Source organism: Phaethon lepturus, unplaced genomic scaffold, assembly GCF_000687285.1.
Source record: "Phaethon lepturus isolate BGI_N335 unplaced genomic scaffold, ASM68728v1 scaffold2605, whole genome shotgun sequence".
Classification (NCBI taxonomy): Eukaryota; Metazoa; Chordata; class Aves; order Phaethontiformes; family Phaethontidae; genus Phaethon; species Phaethon lepturus.
Genome location: NW_010540989.1, coordinates 9,801 through 32,741, shown reverse-complemented (window position 1 = coordinate 32,741; position 22,941 = coordinate 9,801). Strand labels below are relative to the sequence as shown.

The following is a 22,941-nucleotide window of genomic DNA, read 5'->3' as shown; positions in this document are numbered from 1 at the left end:
ACTATACACATATAAGTAAAGATTATTCACAAACATAAGGCATTGCAGGACTTGGCCCTAAAATTTCTATTTTCAGCAGAGAATCCCGTTATCCATACACAAGTTCATATTTTAACCTATCAAAAACTGTCTAAAACAAGGGTCAGTGTCAATGTTATGTATGCTCAGTAACACAGTTAAGGTTCTGCATATTGGCTTCAGATACTGTAAAACTTTTTTCATTAAAATCAAACCAACTATGAATCTTTCTCATAAAAATTAAATTAACTGTGAAAGTATAAAATGAACAGACTGCATTTTCAACGTTAAAAGGAGACATTAACAGAAAAGAGCAACTCCCATTGCAATGGTTTTCCAGTGCCTTCCCTCTGACCAGTGAACACTGAGATTGCAGTTGTTGGCACCCTCCAATCTTGCCTTGCATCCTCTATGGCGTGGCTACTGCCGTTCTCCTTCCACCCGCTTTTTACGAACTAGGCCAATAAAACAAGAAAAGAGCAGTCAGTATTGCTTTCCTGAGAACCTAAGGACTTTTCTCACTGACACACTCCCTTCTCACTAACAGCAGGATTATGTCCATAAATGCCATAATTAACAGATCTTAAGCAAAACAATTGTATGTAAACTGTACTTTTCTATATCACAGACTGTAGAATTTCACCAAATGTTCCTATCAATACATTTTCTATAAAATCAGATTCTGAGCTGAAGGTTTTAGGTGATGGAGAATTCACCATTTCCAGTGCCTCCTCCCAGTGGCTCAATTTAGATTTTTGTTACAGTTTTATTGTTCTTTCCAAAGCCACAATGTTCCAACTAAGCTGATGCTGGTCTGCTCTAGTCTGCATGGTAGTGCTCTGGATTATTTAAGCATTAGGCATCAAAAATTAATAACTTTTCTAATTGCACAAGTGTTTTACTATTGGTAAGCACCAATCATATTGTCTTAGAAAATAATAATAAATGTGACAGAAACAGTATTCCGAAGTACTGATATCAGTGACTACTGGCAACAAGGAAAACATTTTGGGCCTTTCAGTATCTGTTTAATCTTCACATGCTCTAATCACATCAGCCGTCAGATAGTACATTAATTAATTCTGGATTCTCACTAGAAACAAAATAGGTTGAAGTTGCCATTTAGCAAAGCAGAAAGCGACAAGCTTTGTGTTAAGGGCAGGATTATTTTGACAGGCAGTCCCATGTGAATTTTTACAGCACTTAGGATGCGTTACAGCTGGTATAGAGCAGGTATAGCTGGGCACCATTTCCTACTCCATACAACAATAAAAATGTATTGAGTCTTCTCTGACTTTACCAGATAAGATTAGTGAGGTTCTCCTGTTTGTGTGATACAAAATTTGGTGTTGTATTGTCATGTCCTGTTTCTGATATTGAACTGCTGAAGTACAGAACAAAACCAGTAAAACTGGATGAATAAATGCTTTTCACTACAGAAAGTTATTAACAACAATATATTACTACAAACATCCTGTTACTTTATTATCAGGAGGCTTATTTCATAGTGCTTTCTTGGCAAACAGACTGCATTATTCCAAAGCCCACAGTGCAGTATCAGTCATTTGTGTCTGCTTTCAGTATTTTGTTGCTTCATTTATTTTATTTTATTGAATTTTTTAGGTATCATGCCCTACTAAATCTTGAACAAAACCATACAATACGAAACCAGGAAAATTAAGATTAGGTACAGAGTATATGTCTAATGGCAATTTGTTAAATAGTGGGGAAAAAAAAGTCCTTCTCTCTTTGTTGGTGAATGTTTTAAATACCATTCCAGGACACTAATAGTTTCAGGAACAATAGTATATCATGGGAATACTTAAGTACGCTAAAAATTAAAACTGAAAAAAAAAAAAAATTAAAAGTATCCGTTGAAAGAAGTGTGTTCTAGCTCAACTTTTATCTTAGTTCTCACAGAGGGAAACCTGAGCTGAAGCCAGAAAAGGCATCATGGTTTGACACCCCACTTTGTTATTAATCATTTCTACTCTGGAGTTGTTTTTCTATTATTCTTACTGTAAACTACTCCTGCCTAGTCATCTCCTCCCTGTTCTGTGTGTTGAGCACACAAGGTAGAGCATGTCACACTCAGGTAAAACCTGCAAAGCTGTACGAAGGCTTTGCCTGTACTTGGTCACGCAAGCAAGAAAGGCTTTTTTTGTTCCCTTCATTGGGCAGGCTTGGTCTGTCATGGGCAGGGCAAAGAATTGAGGAATTCTGTGTTCATGGAACAGACAGGATGGGTTTGGATCTCTACCTACTGGCCAGAACAGCTGACAGGGCAGCTAGAAATCCATGGTGCTCCATGGAAAAGGCTGAAGTAACTCCCCTTCCCAGAACACCCCTCACATATAGCAGATTGAATGTTGTAGAGTTAAAATTCAATCTCATGTACAGACAGGAAGAGTTGTGTCTAGGAAGGTCGGGGCTTGGCTTACATAAACAAATGATGAGTAGATTTAGCAGCATCTTACCCAGATCGTTGTTTTTAGTGATAGCTGCTGCTACCCTGGTTCTTGGACCTTGCTTTGTGAACTGGTACCCGAACTTGAGAATCTTGGAGTTCTCCTCCAGCATCTTGGCAATCTCCATCTCTACAGCTGTCCCCAGCTGCTGCCTCTGTTGGTGATGTGGTGAAACATTGCCAAAAGGAAAGAAAATATTTGTTTTTCATGTAAGAGAGAAAAAAGTGGTTATTTCAGTCCTGTGCTGCAAACTACACAGGGAATCCTGTCCGTAGAGATTTTGCTCTGGGTTTTATATTTGGCTTTGACCAGCTTTATTTAGAAGTTTTCCACTGTTTCGTTGCATGGGCATGGGACATGAGCTGCAGAATGACTGAGCCACAGAGGCTGCCTTGACTTTGCCAGAGCCCTCTAGGAAAACCCTCTGGGAATCCATATAGAAGGGAAACAAAAGTGGAACTCACTCAATGCTCTTTCTTTACCTGGTTATCAATTTTAATCTCTGTCAGGGATTCATTCTCTTTCAGTGCATCAATCAGTGCCAAAATACCCGTCCCAGTGATGAAGTTGGATTCCACATTCAGACTCTTCAGTGTTTTGTTCACTTTCAACATATCTGCAAATGCCTGAGGAGTCAGAAAGAAGGAATATGAGATAATGTCTCGAAAGTGTCAGGAATAACAGAGAATCTACAAAACATAAAACATGGCTTCGTACCTACAAAGAATAAAACACAAATAGGCTTAGAAGAACATAGAGGTAGATCAGAATAGATTACACTTCTACTTTGCATAGTCACAGGGAAATTCTGCAAGGGAAAACGAAGAATGCATTCTAAAGCAGACAAAGACTTACTTAAAAATTGTTGTGACTTCTTTCTAAACAGTGTTTAAACTTACAATAGCTACAGGGTCATTGCTTCGAGTAGCTGCAAGGCTGAATGTCTTCACATGTGTGTTGCTTTCCAAAGCTTTTGCAAATTCTTTCAGTGTTGGAATAGGAATATTCTGCATTAAGAAGACAAATCCAGTAATTAGGAAAGCTAGTCATATCCCTAGATGCCGATTTTAATTCTCATCAAACTGATCAATAGCTACAGTCTATGGAAATTAAACATCCCTGATGCTTTTAAGAGTATGTCGGAACGGACAAAGCATCCTCTGCTTATAGTGGCCTTCAGAGACCTGTGGAGGCCTGCGCTAGGATGCGATGTCAGCACTGCCTTTAATTGGGTCAGGCCAATGCCAGCACGTGACCGATCACTGAGCTAGCTTCCTATTTTGCTGCTGGTTGCTCAATCTCTGCATGCCAGCTCCTCCTCTATCTGCATATGTGGGCTAATTGAATTTGGCTGGTGATGATTATATAGTGCCCATGAGATCCTGCTTTACAATCTGCCAAAGAAAGGCAGCCAGAGGGAGTCACCCCTTGGGCTTTTAATTGGCATCTAATTCAATATCAGGCATTGATGACCTTGGAGCCTCTACAACAGTTCCCTCCACACCCCTTTCTTGTGTGTCCTGCTTTTCCTGAACAGCAGACACAAAATTTGAAGATAAAAGGCAAAGGCTTCGGAAATACTTGAATAAACTCTCCTATGAAGACATAAATGAAACCACAGCATCTACCTTTATGTTGTTGAGATTAATTTCTGTGAGACTAGGGTCATTTGCCTTTATCTTTTGTAAACTTGCTTCCACATTGGTTGGATTAGGTGGCTCCTCAAAGATAGGCTTGACCTTTTCACCTTTCACCACATCTGCAACACAAGATCTCATGAAATGTTGATGTGAGGAACAGGCATCATCAGTAACAGTCTGGCTTTTCAAATCCCATTTAGGTTTGTACTGTAGCATTCAAAAAAGGGTTTAGATGAACCACAACACTTGGAAATAGGAGAATTGGCCCCATTATCCTTCCCACTGCACCTTCTGTGCACTCAGAAGCATGTCACTGGATGCTACAGGCCCAGCAGCTGGGCAGTATCCTCCCAGGCAAATTCCTCCTTTCTGTACAGAAGTCCCAGTACAATTAATTTGAGCTAAAGCAGATTTAAAGACTATTGTATAGGATGTAACATACTGTAAGGGCTGCTTTGTTCTTTGTCTAACACCTGTAAAGGAAGGGGTGCTCAGAACTTGCCCATTATGTTACTGGGAATATTTATAGATGTTGTGAACATAAAGGAACATGATCAGGAGGTCCCTCTGTTTCCTTCTCTAGGCTGATACTATCAGCCTTACTATAAATTCAATTAGCTCTTGTAAAATTGCAACATCTGCACTTTCTAAATAATAAAGCTATCAAAGCATGAAAAGCAAGTCCATCTGCCAGCACCAAGATTTATGAAGTCTTTGAGTATTCATGCTCCAAAGAGATGCAGTTTTTAATGTCAGTTATGAGCTATAATTATTCTTAGAGATGCATTAAAAAAATCATAGCTTAGAACACAATTAGTATTTCTAATTCCCACGCGCGTAGTTGTGGAGATTAATCTATAAGTCCTGACCACCCAAGCCACCAGAGGCAAGAAAGGAATACGTTACTGACCACAACTATGTTTAAACCCTTTTATTTTATGTTGCAGACAGCGAGTTATTTTAAAGACTGGGGCTCAAGTCTCAATGTACTATGCATTTCTGTTCAGTGCGATGGGTAAAGTTCATGTCATACCATGGGCCAAAAGAAAAATATTTTTTAAAACTCATACTCTTAGTAGAGCTGAAGTCATACACAAATGTTGATCTGGTTTCTATTCTGCTCCCTTTTACCCTGAACTTTTTTTTTTTACTTATTCCCTGAGAGACCTCACATATGCCTGAATAACCGTCCAGCCTTCCTAGAGAGTAGGAAATTGAAAACTACTGGTAAAATGCATATTAGAGAATTCACCCTATCTTGAAGGCAAGGATGGAAAGTAAAGAAAAAACAGCAAAGCATTTTTTTGCAGTTGTGGCAACACCCTGCCAAGCTGGCAGCTAGGGAGAGACTTGCACCCTGTCCTCAGGTTAAACATCACAGTGTACTCTGCCTAGAGTTAGCAGTATTTTTCACTTTCTGCTTCTCATCGCTTCCCATGAGTTTTATCTTTTTTCTTTAATAACGGTGCTGTTTTGCCACACTGATGGGCAGCTTTTGAGATGTCACCTTCTTTCACTGAAGCAATTCATCTGGGTAAGGAAAGGTAATGCTTTCGGACCAAAGAATAAAGTGACGGGACGGTGATTTTTCTGGTTCTTAAGTCTGCAATTGGAGCATAGTTTAGCTGACTCACATAGCTCACATTTTGACTCAGTACAACAAAAATAATCTGAAATCTATGTGGATTAGTAATGCATGCAGTTGCCTGTTATGAGATAGATGGCAGCTTTCACAGGGCCCCACTTGGGGAGGCTTGCAGGGCAGTCTTAATCCTGAGAAAAATGAAGTGACACAATGTCCTGTCTACTTTCTCACCTCCCCTTTAGTAAAGAAGGATGGAAATGAAAGTTCATGGTAAAGATAGCTGTGGTTCTCAGGCCTTACAAGAAAATACTTTTTGAGTACTGCTTCCCGAGAAAAGGGCATTTTGTAATTTTGTCTTGAAAAGCAAAGTTTAGCCCACTTGATATCCCAGAGCTTGGAGGTGATGAGCTCTGGACGGAGGCTTGGCAGCCCTGAAAACTTGGAATTCAGACATACTCATTTCTCCCCTCATCCAGTCTCCTGTTGGTGGCTGAGCTAAGATCTGATTCACCAAGGGTCTGTTTGTTTAGTGCAAACATTTCTGGATTTGTTTTTAGTAACTACAGCTGCTTCTGACGGGGGATTTCCTGAACAATTACACTTCCCATGTATCTAGGGAGCCGTGTAACAGCCAGCGTTTAAACACGCTGCCACAGGGCTAACATGGAGGTGGTAGATCAGAGAGAGCAGCTGGGGCAGGAGCACATCCACGTGGTCTTTGCCTCTCTGTGAATGCAGCTTGATGTGACTCTGCCAGGGATTCTGCCACATTCGAGCCCCGTGCTTCCAAGTTGTTCTTCAGTTGCGTACATGTAGGTACTTGAGGCAAGATGGCCTGACCTGGGATGTGGCCACCTCTTAGCTACAGCTCACTATGTTTTCTGTCCACTGCCTAAACTGAAGAGGAATAAACGTGTATGTCTCGGCTTCTTAAATACTCCCATCCTTTCAACCACCTCTGCAGAGCCAGATACTGCTCTCTAGGAAAACAGAGCTCCTTAGGAATGATTTATTTGCATAGTACTGTTGTCGTTATACATAATGAATATTAAGATTATATTTACTTTAAAGAGCTCCCCCTCATGATTAATTAGTTCAGTCAAGGCAAGGCCCAGTTACATTACACTACATTAGACCAATACACCCAACCTATAGGTGTACAAGTCCCTAAAGATGACATATAGCTCACAACAGAAATCTGCTTGCTTACTTCTCACGGTTCCTTTTCCATCTTTACTGCGGGCTCCTCCTTCATCAAATTTTGGGTTGTTGACCATGTTGTGCACTCCAAGAACAGCTAAAATACCAGCAACAGGATACAATGTTAATAGCAGGAACAAAGAGTGCAGAAAAATGTGCTACACATTCTGGTTTAGTTTCCCAAACAAAAAACCCTTTATAAAATATTAACTCTGAGTCATGCTTGCTTGTAGGGAGAGTCTTTAGGGGCCTAAATACTGGAAATACAGACATTTTTAATGTAAGTTTTTGAACAACTGAATCAATGTAGTACACATATCACAGAAATGCCAGCTGGAAGGAGCCACTGCAGGTCATGTCTTGTCCAGCCTCCCTCTCAAGTGGGAGTGTTGCCATCATTAACCAGGTCAGCCATGGCTTTGTCTAGTTGCATCCTGAAAATATCCAGGGATGGAAATCCCACAATCTCTTTGTGTGACTTGTTTCAGTGCTACACTCCTAATAATTTTTTCCATAATATACAACCTGAACCTTGTTTTGCTCTTTGTTGTACTGTTTGGCATATTCAAGAAGAATTCGACTTTGCATGTGGTTAGCTTAGTAAATTGGTATTCACACTGGTGTTTCTTAAAGAAGCACATGGATGCTAATGTGCTTGGAAAAAAAAATATTCCAGGACTTTAAAATAAATAGTGAGGACATAAACTATTATGAGAGAAATGATAAGAGGAACCAAAACTCCATAAAAGAAGCTGCAAAGTTATGTTTTGTACAAATGAACTTCCATAGTGTCAGAGAATAAACTCTGCTTTGTTTGCTGATACTTCTCCCATAAATTATCTAATTGGACTTTAATTAATGCATGATCCTGTAAAATAAAAGTTATTAACTTGATGTAGATTTTTACTTTTTCCATAATAAAAAAAAAAGATAAATACTCTGTTGCTTTAGTTGCTGTTACAGATGATTTTCTGGCTGGATACTGACAAGAGCTGAGCAAAAGTTGGAACTTCATTCCATGAACTTCAGACTTCCTGAGAAGTGCCACCTGCATTATAATCCCATGATATACTACATTTCAGTCAGTGCCAAGACTAATGTATCCAGAAATGAGTTGTGTAGCCAAGAATTACAGAAGATAATGGCAAGAATAACCCTTCAATAGGATGATATAGTAGCTACAAGAGTTTTGAGTTTAACGTTGATCTAACCCAGACTCAGATTAATCTAACATGCTGAAATATTTCATGTAGATTTTCCTAATGAAAACAAAAAAAATTTTCAATAGACTTGCAATTCTCCCACCAAAATTTTTGTATAACTAGGCCCCAAAAAAGTAGACCATGGCCCTCAGAGAACCCAGGTTCTCTGGGTTCCACTCTGAGCAGGGTGGATGAGGCAGGTGTCAGTGGTTCTACGGGAAGGTCTCAATACTAGTTTGAGCAGGGTTTTAGGATGACCCATTGACTTTAATCTCACCAGCTCTGGCTGGTTTGCTTCTTCCCAAATTAGGGATTCAGATGATGATCTTTTACTAGCATAAACATATGACATACCCATGATACAAACTGCTTGAAAGTCACAGGTGGCTCAAGAACTACAGATTGGCCTTTGTTATACTGTAGGTTCAAATGTTATTTATGCAAGTGGATACACTTCAAAATTATTTCCTTTGTGCATACTTTAGAACATAAAGTTATACTCTGGATTAAAGGAAAATAATTAAAAGTTGTGAAGATACCCAGGTCTAATCATCTGGCAACCACTTTTCTGATTCAAGGGGTTAGATTCCAAATTTTCTCATGGATGTGGGATCTTCATCCATTGAATCCTCTAACAAGTTCTTCATGGCATTTGGGCTGTGAGAGCTGAGAGGAGGTAGCAATAGTATGCTACAAACAATGCAGATGTAGCAAGATCAATGGTCTCCACTACAATGCAACTACCATCTACCCTTCCTTCCCCTAAATCACATTAGCTGGTTCATCTTCTCCCCTTGAGTGCCACATCAAACATAAGTAGATGAGAGAAGTCTAAAATGCAGCATTAAGTCATGCTTGGAGTCCTCATGGGCAATGTGTGGCCCACAGGTTGCCACCTGTTGTATAGTGAAACAGGTACTTGAGAGATGATCATGAGATGCTCCTGGTGGCAAGCCTGGGCAGAGAAGAACTGGACGTGTAGGGGGATCATACCTATGTGTTATCTAACCTGCAAGGTCGTAGAGCTCAGTATCTGAAGCGCTGGCCAGGGCTTCTTCTAGTTCTGGATCCAGGGTGACCTTCTCTTCTGTACGGGTTTCTATGGGCTTTTCTTTAGGAATAAATACTTTTCCTAAGAGCAGAAAAAAGCCAGAGTTAGTAATGAATTATTGGAACAACTCCTTTGCCTCCTGGCAGTGGGGGGAATAGGTCTGTGACAGTGGAACTGCTTGGAAATATTATCAAGTGCATGTTTTCCTCTTTCTTAATTGATGCTATCCTCCACATAAGAGTCTAAAAATAGGTGTGGATTTCTGCTCTGTGTTGGTGACTGTTAATGTGGAAGCAAATTTCCTAAAATAAATCCTCAGGAGCAGTCACAGCTGGGATTTTTCTGAAGTTCCTGTGGCCTTAAATAGGCAGAATCAAGTCTACACGAAAAGCTTGCAGAAATTTCATCCCTGCATTTAAATGAGGCACTAGAAGTAGTTAAAAACATCCTACTGCAAGAGCTTTTCAGTTTACCAAATTCCATACAAGAGCCTGAATGCTCAGCAAACCTGTTCTTTTCCAGTAACTAAGTTTAATTCCCAGCCTCTCCATGAGTGTTTCCCCTCTGTCTCCTGATGATCATTCACAGAAATAGCCTTATCCTGATCATCTGCGCAGGCCTGAAGAGACTGAACTGAGCCTCATGTTTCCCAAGAAAGACTCTTTGTATACTGCTGTTACATTGGGGTTAGCAGGTGTGTGTTTCCATGCAATATTCCCCCAAGACTGAGATCATCGGCCCTTCTGCTGAAATGAGAAAGCTGTAGGACAAATCCAGAAACAACACAAAAAGTCAGACTACTCCCTTAGCCTGCTATTATAGTTCACCTCAGCAGTGTGACGATGTAACTGCAAATGCTTGGAGCAAGGCCCTTTAAATCAGAGCCAGGGCTGCACTTCATGTGGCTTTTCTCCCGCTCAACGCTTTCCTCTACCAAACCCATACAGTCAGTAACACGTTAGATGATGCCACATGCAACAGATGGTGTCATTGCTACAATAATTCTGTGAATTCCCGTGTTCTACTGTCCACTGCAGAGCGGCTCCCCTCACCTTGTCCCTAACAACTACTTCTCAAGCAGGCTTTAGTTAATCCCATTGTAATGAACCTGTGATGACCTTTGGATGCAGGTGGTTTTGGCCCACTGTCAACTTTAAATGGTCTTTTTGTGCAGCTTTGTACACTCCAGATGTAATGCATGAAGCATATCATGTGGCTTTCTCAAATGTGTCTAAATTAGTTTAATTTTAACTCTATTAGTGATATTATTTTATTACCACTAATAAATTTAGTGTAGAATTACAGATGCTTTCCCTCTGGTTTTTCAACACTGACACCCTTTTTGGTGTCAATTTTATGGCTCAATTTTTCCCCATTATGGTCCAACGTATCATTTTCATGTAGATAATACCCAATTCATTCATCTCTTTCATATAAGTTTGTCTACAGCAATTTCTGTACTGTCAGCTTCCATGACTGAGATCACTGAATAAGCTCAGAAAAAAATGTTAATGGAAATTTCTGAAACTCTCTCAAGGTTTACTGACGCAGGATTCAAATTACCAAGGCTAAATAATTTCTGAGTACAAAACTGGACAGAAGGTTATGTAGAAAGACAAAGTAGTATCATATTATGATTCATTTTTCCTGTGATATTTTACGTAACTGATTTTTTTGAGAGGAGGCCTCTAGAAACCTTTGTGGGCCAAAGGTAAGAATTATTTTCACTTCCACCATGCACTGGGTGATATGAATCAGACAGCCATCCTAGCAATATCAAACAAAAGTCAAGTGGAAATCTGGGGTGAGAAATGCTCTGTGAAGATAGATTAGTCATCCTCCCCAGATTTCATAACAGCACAGGTGCTAAGATTTCAGACTCTCTCTGTACTACCACCTAATCTGAAGGTGGCCATCTGTTAGATGGCAGCTTCTAGACACCACTGACCAAGACTTAACTTGATGCCAGCTTGAGTGGTAAGAATAACACATAAGGAAAAAAATTCATGACTATGTTGGAAGCTAGAAGACTGAAGTTAATCAGAATATCTGAGTAAACAATCAATAGTGACGTCCACTGTCCATAAAATATTTTCCTTTCAGATCACTGGTGATTCCACATGAGTTTCTAGTCATCAGTAGGTCATCTGAGATCTTGAGGGAATCCTACTTACCTTTATCTGACTGATAATGCTATCCACTAAAAGCTATAGTCCACAGAGCCATAGCTCGCGTGAAACATCTCCATCAGGCAGTAAGTGATTCTTCACAGACCCAGACCCCAGCAAGTTAACAAATACGGATGGAAGTCTATACTTTCACACATGGCATTGTAAGGGGATGCAGGACCTCGGGTCTTGTGTAAACCGGACGTGGTATGTATTACAGTTGGTCCTTCTATGTGGAGTTTGGATGTGGATTGGCCAAGTATCTTGTGTAGCAAGAAATCCAGGGGAAATGGAAACCAGTACAGGCTTATACTTTTTTCCATGCAGTTCACATATATAGGAATGCCATTTTTAAGCATTTGTTTCAGGCATATGTAATTCTTGGATGGCAGCCCAAATCTTTTTAAATGTGTATATGACTCCCAATGACAGTTTCATTTAAAGCATTCTTGGCAAATGTGTCAGAAAAAAACTCTATTACTGGTTATATGAAATATTTAAAGGGGCAAGGTCATGTCAAAGATGATAATATATATCTTTAATATATGTGGGTCTTGCTTGCGTCCAGTGGCGTTTTAAAAATATTCTTTTTTCTGCTATCTAGATAAGAACATTCTTTTGCATTATCCCACTGTGAAAAGGTGCTATGGCACAGCAGATAGAGGTTAGGAGAGCTTATGCATTTATAGCACGTTTTTAGGAATTCGTTACCTGTCCACCAACAGCAAAACTGTGCATCTGTGTTTATAGATGGCTGTCAACCATTCATTATTTTAAGGTCAGAGTTTAAAGATCCAGGAGGTCCCTCCCACATTTGTACGTTGTAAATTCATTACACAGTGCCATCATGGAATTCACTGACAAAATAAAATATGGATTGTGGCTTGCTTGTTTCAATGGTCCAGCTTAAATTTAAAATTTATTCTTTGGAAGAAGAGTGACATTTTATTATTTAAAGTGAGATTTGTAAAGAAGGCTGCTGCTCTTGGTGCTCTTTATATTTACACTGTATTTTAGAAGGTACTTTATTATAACATTCCATATGGTATAATTAATGTTGGCTGTTACATTTTTACTCCAGAATATACTAATGTTCTGTGATAAGTCTTAATAGTAATAGCTTATCTTTCTACCAATGAAAAACACAGTGACAAAAGTTATGTTTAAACGTATCATGCTTGAGCTACATCAGTGTTAACACCACTAAGATAATGTTTACATTATTGTAAATAATTTATGTACAAAAATACATTTATGTGGTATATTCTTGTGTTTAACTACAAAACAAAATTAAATTCTGGTGAAAAAAGAATAGTAAGCATTAAAATATAATTTTATTTTTACACATCCATAGAAACCTGAAATATCTGGAATCCAAAGTGCTTTTTTTAAACATCAAATTTTAAGCATAAATCAATGCAATTCTTCCCTTCTTTATGTCAAATTGGGGTAAGTGCCTGTGGTGACCTGGATGATGACTGAGGCAGCTTATTATAACCTAGGGACTTTCTAACTGTAAGTGCAGCGCGTAGAGATTTGTCCTGGCTCAGTCTAACAGCAGACCTATTCCTTTTCACTCCCTGCAAAACTTCTATTCAAATTGAAATACGATATGGTTCATGTTCTACTCGAAAGAGGCTCGAGGAAAAAATCCATTGAAAATCAGAGATAAGGATTCAGTAAAAAAGAACTACAGAGAGACAAAGAAATGCAGAATGAGATGAAAGGAAAATAAATTCTATGAAAAAGAGAAATATGCTGGGTACAGTTATAAAACCATAGATGTAATTTTGCCACTAGGTTTCAGCAAGCTCTGATTTCCCACATTATGGAAATGCCACCATTAAAGCAATGTCAAAGTAAAGCAAGGAAATGAGACATATCCCTACCTCCATCTCTTTGTACAATAGTTAACTACATAACCACATATACATATCTATAGGAAAATGTATTCACTGAACAGGGAACTGCTTCATGTGTATTTTCCTGAAGTAAGTTTATTTGTTTATTTTTATATAAGGGGCAGGGGGAGGAATTCGAATAGCATAGTTGGTAGGATTTTACTAGTGTGTCCAATCTAAAAAACATTTTGAGGATTTCATCTTCATTTATAGTTTAGTGTATGTCCTTTTATTTAAAATCAGTTTTATTAAGGATAATTTCTTAATTTTATAATACAAATGCATTTTCTGCCATGATTGTAAAGCAAGTTCAGATTATTGTACTCTCAAGAAAATACTGGCTACAGTTAGAACTTCTTACTTTTCAATGAATCACTGACTACAGTGAGTGCCTGTTTATTCTCAATTGCAGTATGCTACACTGACCTTAGAAGTGAAACTCAATTACCCTGGAAATCCGCCTTGCACAAATCACAGGCACTTGATTCACTTTTTCCATTTTGCACTACATTTTCTTTTGAAGCTTCCTTAAACTCCTCTATGAGGATCTATGAAAATGGAGCTAAACTAGTTCTTACCAGGAATAAAATTTGTATTAGGAAGAAGAAAGCGGGCCAAGTTCAAATAAGTGTGAAGCTGAAGGCTAGTAGTAATTAAAATGCAGTATCATAACTGCTGCTGTACTGTTACTTTTGGATTAGTGTGCACATTCTATGCCTTAAAAATTATGATAATGGAATAGGAAGGTTGCAAAGTTAAGCTTTCCAAAGTTATTAAATCTATTATGCATCTACACAAAGAGCAAAGTTAAACTGCAGCAGCATCTCTGATCAGCGTGCTGTGATTCTGCCACCTTAGTGATACCCTTTAAAGAATTCTTCTGAAAAGTATACTTTCTCAAATAAAAAAAAATAAAAGCCAACCTATAATCTTTAAAACAGAAGGAAGCCCAGAATTTCATCAGACCCTCCCATGGCTTATCACAATGGTCAGGATCCCTGTAGCCGTCCTCTGGATTACCACCTGGATTAACCTGGTCACCAACAGTAGCAGAAAGCTCTTATGTCTGATGTGGCATGGCAGCAGAAGAGGAAGACAGTCGAGCTGTGCCGCTGGGCTTCAGGTTCTCATGGACACCAAAGAACCTGGAAACTTAGGCAAAGCTAGATGCCACACTAGTTATGTTCCTCTCTGGTTTCTTTTCTCCCATCCCTGCATGTCCTTCTCCTCTGTTCCTCTCCTCATTGCCTCCCATGCCTTCTGCATCCCCTGTGTCTCCTTGTCCTGTTCACCTTTGAATCTTGACCCTTCCCACCACCTCCTTTCCTTCCACCCTCTCTTCCTTACCACTGCTCTCTTCTACACCTCCTTTCCCCAGGACTGCCACATCTAGTCCTTCATCCTGAACGTATTTGTACAGGTCCTCAAAAACCAATCTCTCCACCTCTCTGCACTAGCCTCTCTGCCGGCTGTTTACTCTTTTTTTGTTCTCTCTTATGGTGCCCTTGCAAAGTGAGGGTAGCACCGTCAGAGCAGGAGAGTCTCCCTGCCCTTGGGTCTGGTGTGACAGTGGCCTCTCAGATGAGCAATTTCAAAGAGCATCCCACGCAGCCCATGCACCCTGCAGTCGGCCACGCCAGGTCTCTCTGGGTGCTGCTGTGCTGTGACATGTGCAGTCTGCACATGCAGGCAGAAGCTCTGTGGACATGACTAATACTCAACTGCAGGGGGAATATTTGGAGAACACTATAACCAACTGAATGTACAAGAAAGTACAATATTTTGAAGATCTCAGATTCAAGTGTATTTCCCTGGGGATTGCAAAGGGCATTTCAAGTCCCCTCTTCAAAGCATGGAGGCACTGCAGCTCATAAAAAAACAGCTGGAAAAATTTACTTTAGATGGCTAACAAAATGTGTTTTCTCCTAATCTTGTTCTTGGAAACAGCTGAGTCCTTTTTGCTGACACTTTCCAAAAATTCAGCCCAAGGCAGACTCTCAGCATGGGAAATTTCAGTGTGAACTGTGTGAGTTTGGCAAAGTCATGAGCAACTAAAACAGGGTCTTACAAAAGCAAGCAGTGAAAGGCACTGGCTAGAGGCATTACTGTCAGCAGCTGCAGCACTTTCAATGCTTTGAGACAAACATTGGTTCTAAATTTAACGCTTGAAGAACAGGAAGAAGGTGGCAAAAATTTTAAAAAAAACATTACAGCGTTGGGGGTGAAAAGACTGCCTTTGTCAATCCAAGATAGATACCATGTCTCTAAACTAAACCCTAACTTTTTTATATAGAGTCTGTTAGAGAAACTGGAATTGGAACTCATTAGCATCTACTCTAATATTTTGACCTTCTGAAAATGACTGTCGTTATTACTAGAGCTGCATATTGATACTCTGTGCGGCACAGCACAACACGCAAGATAGATGGTCTCTGCCAGAGCAACTGAAAACGGGTTTGGCCAAAAGTTCTCTGGTTTAATCATCCTTATTTTCTTCCTTTTCCCTTTTATCAGTTGGCTAAAAATGATAGCTTTAATCACATACAGGCGTGCTGCCCTTCCCTTTCTAGCCACAAATAATAATAGCCCAATCCACTGGAGTTTTTCCCATTACTTTGATGAGAACTGGATTGGATCCAAAATGAAATGGTTTGGCAAGGAGCAGAAGACCTTGTAGAAAACAGGGATAGTGGTGAAGGGTCGAAACAGCAATCCGTATAGCAATTAAAAATGGCATGGCCAACTCTTCGTATCTAATGATATTTCACAACAACAGAATTTTTTTCAATGACATTTCACTAGTATGTTTTTAAGAGAACCACTGCAACAGAGCAGAAACAGAAATGTTGTTAATAGCTTTTGTTTTTGTTACAGTAGTGCTCAGATCTTAACTGAGATCAGATGTACATACCACGTTCAGTAAGAGAAAACATGCAGCACTGACATTGCTCTTTAATATTTTGTGCCTGCACTGTCCCTTCCTTTCTCCCTTTTTTCCTTCTATTCCTGGACCCTTCATGAACTTGAAAATGATACAGAAAAGGCTTCACAGTGATCTAAGTGTGATAACTGGCTGTTCCAGCTATATGTGTTAAACGCAGTGGGTCAGTCTAAGTAACTTCTGTAGCTCATCAGGTTCTACATAAGGATTTCTAGAATATCTATCCTAAGTAGGAACTAATCCAAAAATACATAAAATAAACACTTACAAACTGCCAATCACTATGGCTACAATTATCAGTCCTAACTCCCTATACCTCCATTGCTCATTAATAAGGAACCGCTGTTTGTGGGAATGGCTGATTAACAGCTGTGTTGCACAACAGTTCCTGAAAGCCACCAGATCATTTGCAAACCACAACGGGAGCAAACACTCGCCATGGGGACATTCAAACCAAGTACCCAACCCTGACTTGTGTTAGGGAGAATGTGGGGTAAAGCGGTCTGAAAAAACTGCTTGATGGCCAGTTTGGGTGTGCGCCTGTCGGGCTGCAGCCGCTCTGGCCCCAAGTGCAAAACTTGGGTTTTCGTTGAAATTTGAGAGCTATCCCATACAGGCTTAAAACCTTCTTTTTGTACAGCAATTAACATCGTATGTTAACAAGCTGAAATACGGCAGAGGGCCAAAACCCTAATGCATGCCATACGTTTGATTGTTTTTGCCAAACGTTTCCAGCCTCTCAAAACCACGACTACAATCAAAGACAAGGCAATTCCCTGCACAACCAGTCCCCGACCTTGAGCTCATATTTAACACTTCCTGTGTTTTAACCACTCTGAATATCCCTGTCAGCTCTGGAATTTGTTTTGGCTTGTTTTGTAGCACAATCAAAACCTGATGGCGGTGTTCAGCATATAGAGACCAATGTAGGCAACTGAATTTTGTCCTTCAGCAGCTGTTTGGTATTGCTTTTCCATCAAGAACACTCCAATAAAATATTAACACAAAAAAAGAGAGGTAGAGACACTAGATAAACAATAATGATGTATCACAGACTATTCTGGAAGGAGGATATTTTAAATGCCACCTTCTTTTTGGCTCATCACTGAATTTTCAAGACAGTATCAGCTTTGCATAATAACCATAAGAACTGGTAGAAATGTCACTTAACATTTGGTAGAAGCATCCCACTTCCTAAATTTGAAAAAAATAAATACTTTCCCAAGTGGCAGAAAAATATCAAAGTACAAAACAGTGACAAAAGCTTAACCAACACTTGATGTATTCTAATCCTACTGACACACAAATGGTCCCAGGTGGTAAATAGTGCCAAATGGTACACTGACATCAACACCTCCCGTTTCTAATTATACACAACTGGATGCATTTTGGAGCTGCCCCAGAACTTAATTTTTAACCAGCAGAATTAGTGTAAAATTAATTAGGGACTATTTACAGTATGGCTACATTATAGTGCTGCTTTAATGTAAAGAAACAATTTAACAGGCTTCTATATAATATAATGTAATCATGTAAATATTTACCGATCTGTAATTACACCTTAGAGACCGTCAACATGCAGAAGGTGAGGAATAAGCTCTTCCTCAAGAGATATTCTTCTTTAGTTTCTTTTGAGGATACATTTTAGAAATGTAAATTATTTATCCTGAGCTAATTACTGAGCTTGGAAGAATACTAATTATTCTCTAATTAAAGTGACTTTAAATCTAGCATGTATCTTGGAAATGTCTTTGCCGGATTGCTTTATTTCCTTGCACAGAAAATATCTTGGTACAAATGAAAATCATGTCACTAATATTTTAATACAGACATTCTGTTATTGTCTCTTCAATCGAGCTTGTCAAAACCAGTAATGCTGCAGTTAAAAGCATGGATTCTAAGATCCAGAGCTAGCCACACGTGGCCTGTATGTGACATTCATCATGTTTTGCCAAATTCACCTCACTGGCAGAATTATCACACGATTCATAGGAAGATTTCAGTACATTTAGCAGATGGAGAGCTCAATCATATGTTTTATAAGGCTCAGATTCGGCAAGAAGTCTTAGCAGTGCGGAGCAAGGAGGAAGGAGAACAAGAAAAGGAGGCAGCGAAGCCCAGTGTTTGAAGTCTGGTGGTCTTTCCACAGGACCCCTCCTGCCAAGCAAGCTGGGGGCAGCAGAAGAGAAACTCAAGTACCAATATGGGATCAAGCTCAAAACAAACAGCCAAAGAACTCAGAGCCAGTTCCCTTAAAGCAGCACAAAAATGACACTGTGCTGTTCATCCAGTTCTCAACTGTCAAGGTATTGGACCTCATCAGGTATACAGATCTCAGGTTAATTCAGCGATTTCTAATATTAACAAAGGAACGAGGGTATTTTCATGGCATTTGGCCTTTCAATTCAAAGAAAATTTAGTAGAATTCCTTGCGTTTAGATTGGAATTGTAAAATGACTGCACAAATCACAGAATATGTGGTGGTTTTCATTTGACTTAATCTGCTAAAGCCAATACTGAGGATTTTGTCAGGAGAAATTAAGGGAATAATACCCTTGGACTAAAATGCTGTCATAACCTTGTAATTGTGATAATTCTTAAAATTATAATTTTGCAGTAAATGATCACAATGAATGAAAAAACAAAGTAAGAATAGCTTTAAATGCTAGCATGGCTGAGTTCACTCTGTGATGAGAGTAAAGTGACGTGCGGTTATTTGTGTTTGTAAAGCAGTGGTATTTCCACATCAGAGACACCAGGAATCACTAAGCAACACTAATAAGCACTTTAAGGGCATCTGGAAGCAAACGTAGGAATAATACTGCTTTAGCCTCATCAAAAGAAAACTGAAATAGAATAAACAGGCCGGTGCCTACAATAACACTGTCAGGGACAATACAGGGCTCAGTTTTGTACAGATCGAGTGCCAGTCCTATGGGTATATAAAATTCCACGCACCACTGGTTTTTTGTGTACTTATGTTTCAGGCATGTTTGGAGATCTGAGTCATGACTACAGTGCAAAATGCAAAGTCTTAGCTCTAAGTCGGTAAATATCAGTAAGGTGAGACCTGACTGAAGATGTTAGTATAAATATGCAGACACCTGCAAGCAGTAACTTGTACTGCACTGATACAAGTGGTATATGCGAGACTGGAAAAGGGTAAAAATTGGTAATAAATTCACACTACAGTAAACCGTTTTCCTTTCTGTACAGGTGAGCTTGATCACTCCTGCTACTGGCAGGATCACCCTGTGAATAGCAGTAAGTGCAAGTTATGATGGAGGAAAATGTAGGTTAAAGAATATGCTGCATGATAAAATCACACATCAGGTCTAGCTGAAAAATTCCTCATTTGTCTAAAACCATTGTTTCAAAGACTAAGAACACAATGTAATGACAGTAACAACTCTTGGCCTGCAAATAACATTTTATATCTTTGACAATGATACATAAAGTAAAAAAATGTTGCCTTTGACTTTCTTGAAATATCTGCTTTCCCTTAAGCAGGTCCCATTGAAATAATGGCAAATTCATTAGATGGCCAGGAATGGACCCAGATGTAGCAAGTTCCTTCTTGAATGAAGGGGTGGCCTGAGGTAGACATTTTTATCCACTGTATATACATGAGGAAAAGGAAATAATGGTGCTAAAGCAACACTGTTTGCTTAAAAATACAACTGTTCCTGCCCTAAGGTTATCCTACTGATGTTTGAATGATTAGAATTAGGTTTTCCTGTTTTTCCCTTTTTTCCTGTAGCTGTAGGACAAGGGGAAGCAGAGAAACTGTCTGCATGAATAGCATTGCCAGATGTGCTAGTAAACAACTGGAAAAATACTTATTTTTTGTAAGTGTATTCCCCGAGCTGTTACTTACAGCAACTGTAGGCAATACTTACTTAGAAAGGCATTTAATATGTTTCCTCCTGAACACCTCCCTCCGTACAGTGCCCTTGCATGGGCCTAATGCTTAACGTGGGAGCAGTCCCAGTGGGGTCAGCGAGGCCACCACCCTTGCCCATCCTTGACTGCAGATAGAGGCACTTGCTGATCTGGGAGCTGCCGATGGAGCCCTTTGCCGGACTGTGTTCCTGTGTTCCCATACCCACCAACAGGCCTGACAAAACCTGCCATTATAACTCCAGAGTAGCAAGGCAGACCACTACACTGCAGATAAAACCTCCACTTCATCTCCTGCTACGACAGCTCTAGATCTGAGTCCTGAGCTTCACCCTGCACAGTAACAGCCTCCACCTCTTTTGTCCCAGCCTATTCCACAACAAGGCCAGGCATGGTGGATGCCTGCGCTCAGGCAGTCCATTACTGAACACCGACACGGAGACGGATGGTACCTTTCTTTTCCCCTGTAAATGGTACAAAGTCTTCTCTGTCTTTGTGCTCAAGTGCTTGCTTCTCCAAGTACGAGAGCAGGCGTTCTCTGTCGAAAGGGCCCGTAGCAGGTTTAGTGGTCTGGTCCTTTTGCCGAAATCCTGCTGGAAGTAAGGCGTTCTGTGAAAGAGAGGAAGGCACGTAATGGAGATGCAGCCGTTTCATATACCATTCCAAATTTCATTTCAATAATGTTGTTTTTTTAGTGAAACCATTCTTTGCGTGTTACTTCACATAATGCTCTTCGGTGACGGCAATAACATACATTACCTAAATGTAGCCATTAAAACCAGTATATCTTCCAGGCTTCTCGATTGTACCACCTATTAATATTTTTATTAACCATATTTACAATCACAGCACCAAAGAACTGAGCAAGATCAGAGCCCTTTGTGTTACGCATATTGTAACCACGGAGTTTTCAGTCCAGGTAAATAGGCCAGGGTAAGTTTTCTATGCATTTTCTTCTCTTCATTTAGTCTTTTTCCTCCCCATTTTACTCTCTCTCTTCTTTATTTTTTCAAAAATTCCTTTCATTCTGAAGAAGATGTCTCTTGGACTTCAGAAATGAATGGCACGCGCAGAAAGTAATTGGTGAATTATGTGGACTTCAGCTATTTAGAGCATGCAGGAAGAAAGCAGATGAAGCTCCACTTTAAACATGTAGCTGTGTGACCATGCGATTGCATCTGCATCCCATAATGTAAGAAGATGCATAAGGCTCCCACATTTCAGTCCAGGAAATCCCAGAAAGGAATACAGGTACATGGACTTTCCAGTGCATGTGCAGTAAAGCCAACATGTTGAAGATGCCCCAGAGTACTGCAGAAACACTTCATCGTTGGCCCGAACACGCACGGTAAGTCTGATCCGTGGCAAATACCCAGTGAATCCTGAGCACATCCACTGAACTCAAGTCACTAGACATTTTATCTGTGCATGCACAAATGTGCCGAGAGTGCTACAAATTTACTGCACGTATGTAGCCTGACTACAAATGCACTGTGGCCTTTTTTTTTTTCTTGAATGTTCTGTGTCTCCATTTGAGACACCAGATACTTGAAAATACCAGAAAAATGCACTGTAGAAGTGGTAGTAGTGAGGGAAGTGGCAGCATGGAAGGAGAGAACAGTAAAGCCCACCCTTAATGTCCAGATATATTTGTGCTATAAATCTAGGAGCTTTAATTTATTGCATTTTTTCAAATTTGTTTTTTCTCCAGAGTGAATGAATTTTATCTGCCAGTTTACCTGCCAGTTTCAAACTCCTCCATCAGTTTAGAAGCTTTTGGGATAGGTACAGTCAGAATTCCCAACCAGCATGCTTGTGACTGTAACCTCATCATTGTAGGACTGAGTGGTTCCTAGGACAGCGATCTTTAAATTCTTTGTGAGAGTGTCTTCAAATACCCAAATTATCCTCGCTCTCTAGAAACTGACAGTTGTGTAGCTGACTCTTATTTTTCATAACATGCCTAAACATATTCTCTTCAGCTAAAAATATCTGTGCTGAATGACATAGTCAACAGATTTCAGAAGTTCGAAAGATTTGATCTTATTTCACTAGTGTTTGTTTGTTTGTTTGTTTGTTTGTTTGTTTACTGCTGTGCTCAGAAATAGCAGCCATAAAAAGCTTCTCATCGTGCTGCAGTGTACAAACATGATTAAAGATTTAGATTGCAGACAAGCTTGTGTCTAAATAGACAAGGGATAGAGAAAGGACACACTTGTACAAAAGCAAGTAGCACACCATTAGCAGGAATAAACCCAAAATGTCCCTAGCTGAGCTGCTCATCCTTTAGGGTAACTGCCTCTACTGCAACAGAATACAAATATAAAATGCGGCAGTAATGGCATTTATAATAGGCAGCTTTTGAACTATGATCTCCCCAGTCCCCATTACTAACCTCAGGATCAAGGTCATCAAGAACATGCTCTAGCTGTTTCAGTTCATCTTCTGAGAGTTTGCTGAGTATTTCATCTTCATTGATATTCTTATATTTCTCCAACTCTTTTCGGAAGGGCAGAGACATGGCTTCTGCTGCACTGCTCGACCGACGCTGCTCTTCAAGATTTCAACCATCCAGGAGTACTGAGCTTCTTGCGGCTTCACTCACTGTTAACAAGAAAGCATTATGAGTATCTCCATTGAGCTAATACAGTCCTAAAGAGCCCGCATGCTGAGAGTCACATTTACACTTTATTAATGAAAACAAAGCAGCAAGATGTCCTGGTTCAGTGGAGGGGGTGTGGGAAGCACTGGGGCTGCCTGTGCAGCAGTAGCCGAGGAATAGCAAGGAAGGGTACAGTACGCTTGGGAACCTCATGGGTGCAGTGGCAAAGAGAAGCTTTGAGGCATAGATGAGAAAAAACATTGGG

General features: G+C 39.8%; 1 protein-coding gene across 2 annotated transcripts; it reads right to left on the bottom strand.

Moving 5' to 3' along the window:
* Window positions 1-438: 438 nt before the first annotated feature.
* On the bottom strand, window positions 439-22,677 carry TMOD2 (tropomodulin 2 (neuronal)). Of its 2 annotated transcripts, XM_010287576.1 has the most exons (9): window positions 22,470-22,677; window positions 20,527-20,683; window positions 9,123-9,245; window positions 6,922-7,008; window positions 4,115-4,245; window positions 3,386-3,493; window positions 2,969-3,112; window positions 2,496-2,640; window positions 439-473 (listed from the first exon to the last, which is right to left on the bottom strand). In XM_010287576.1, exons 1-9 carry the CDS (start codon window positions 22,593-22,595, stop codon window positions 439-441), a joined length of 1,056 nt encoding a protein of 351 aa, XP_010285878.1. In that variant the 5' UTR covers window positions 22,596-22,677. The 2 variants fall into 2 exon arrangements, with proteins under 2 accessions (XP_010285878.1, XP_010285879.1); XM_010287577.1 differs by lacking the exon at window positions 3,386-3,493.
* Between the last annotated feature and the right edge of the window lie 264 nt (window positions 22,678-22,941).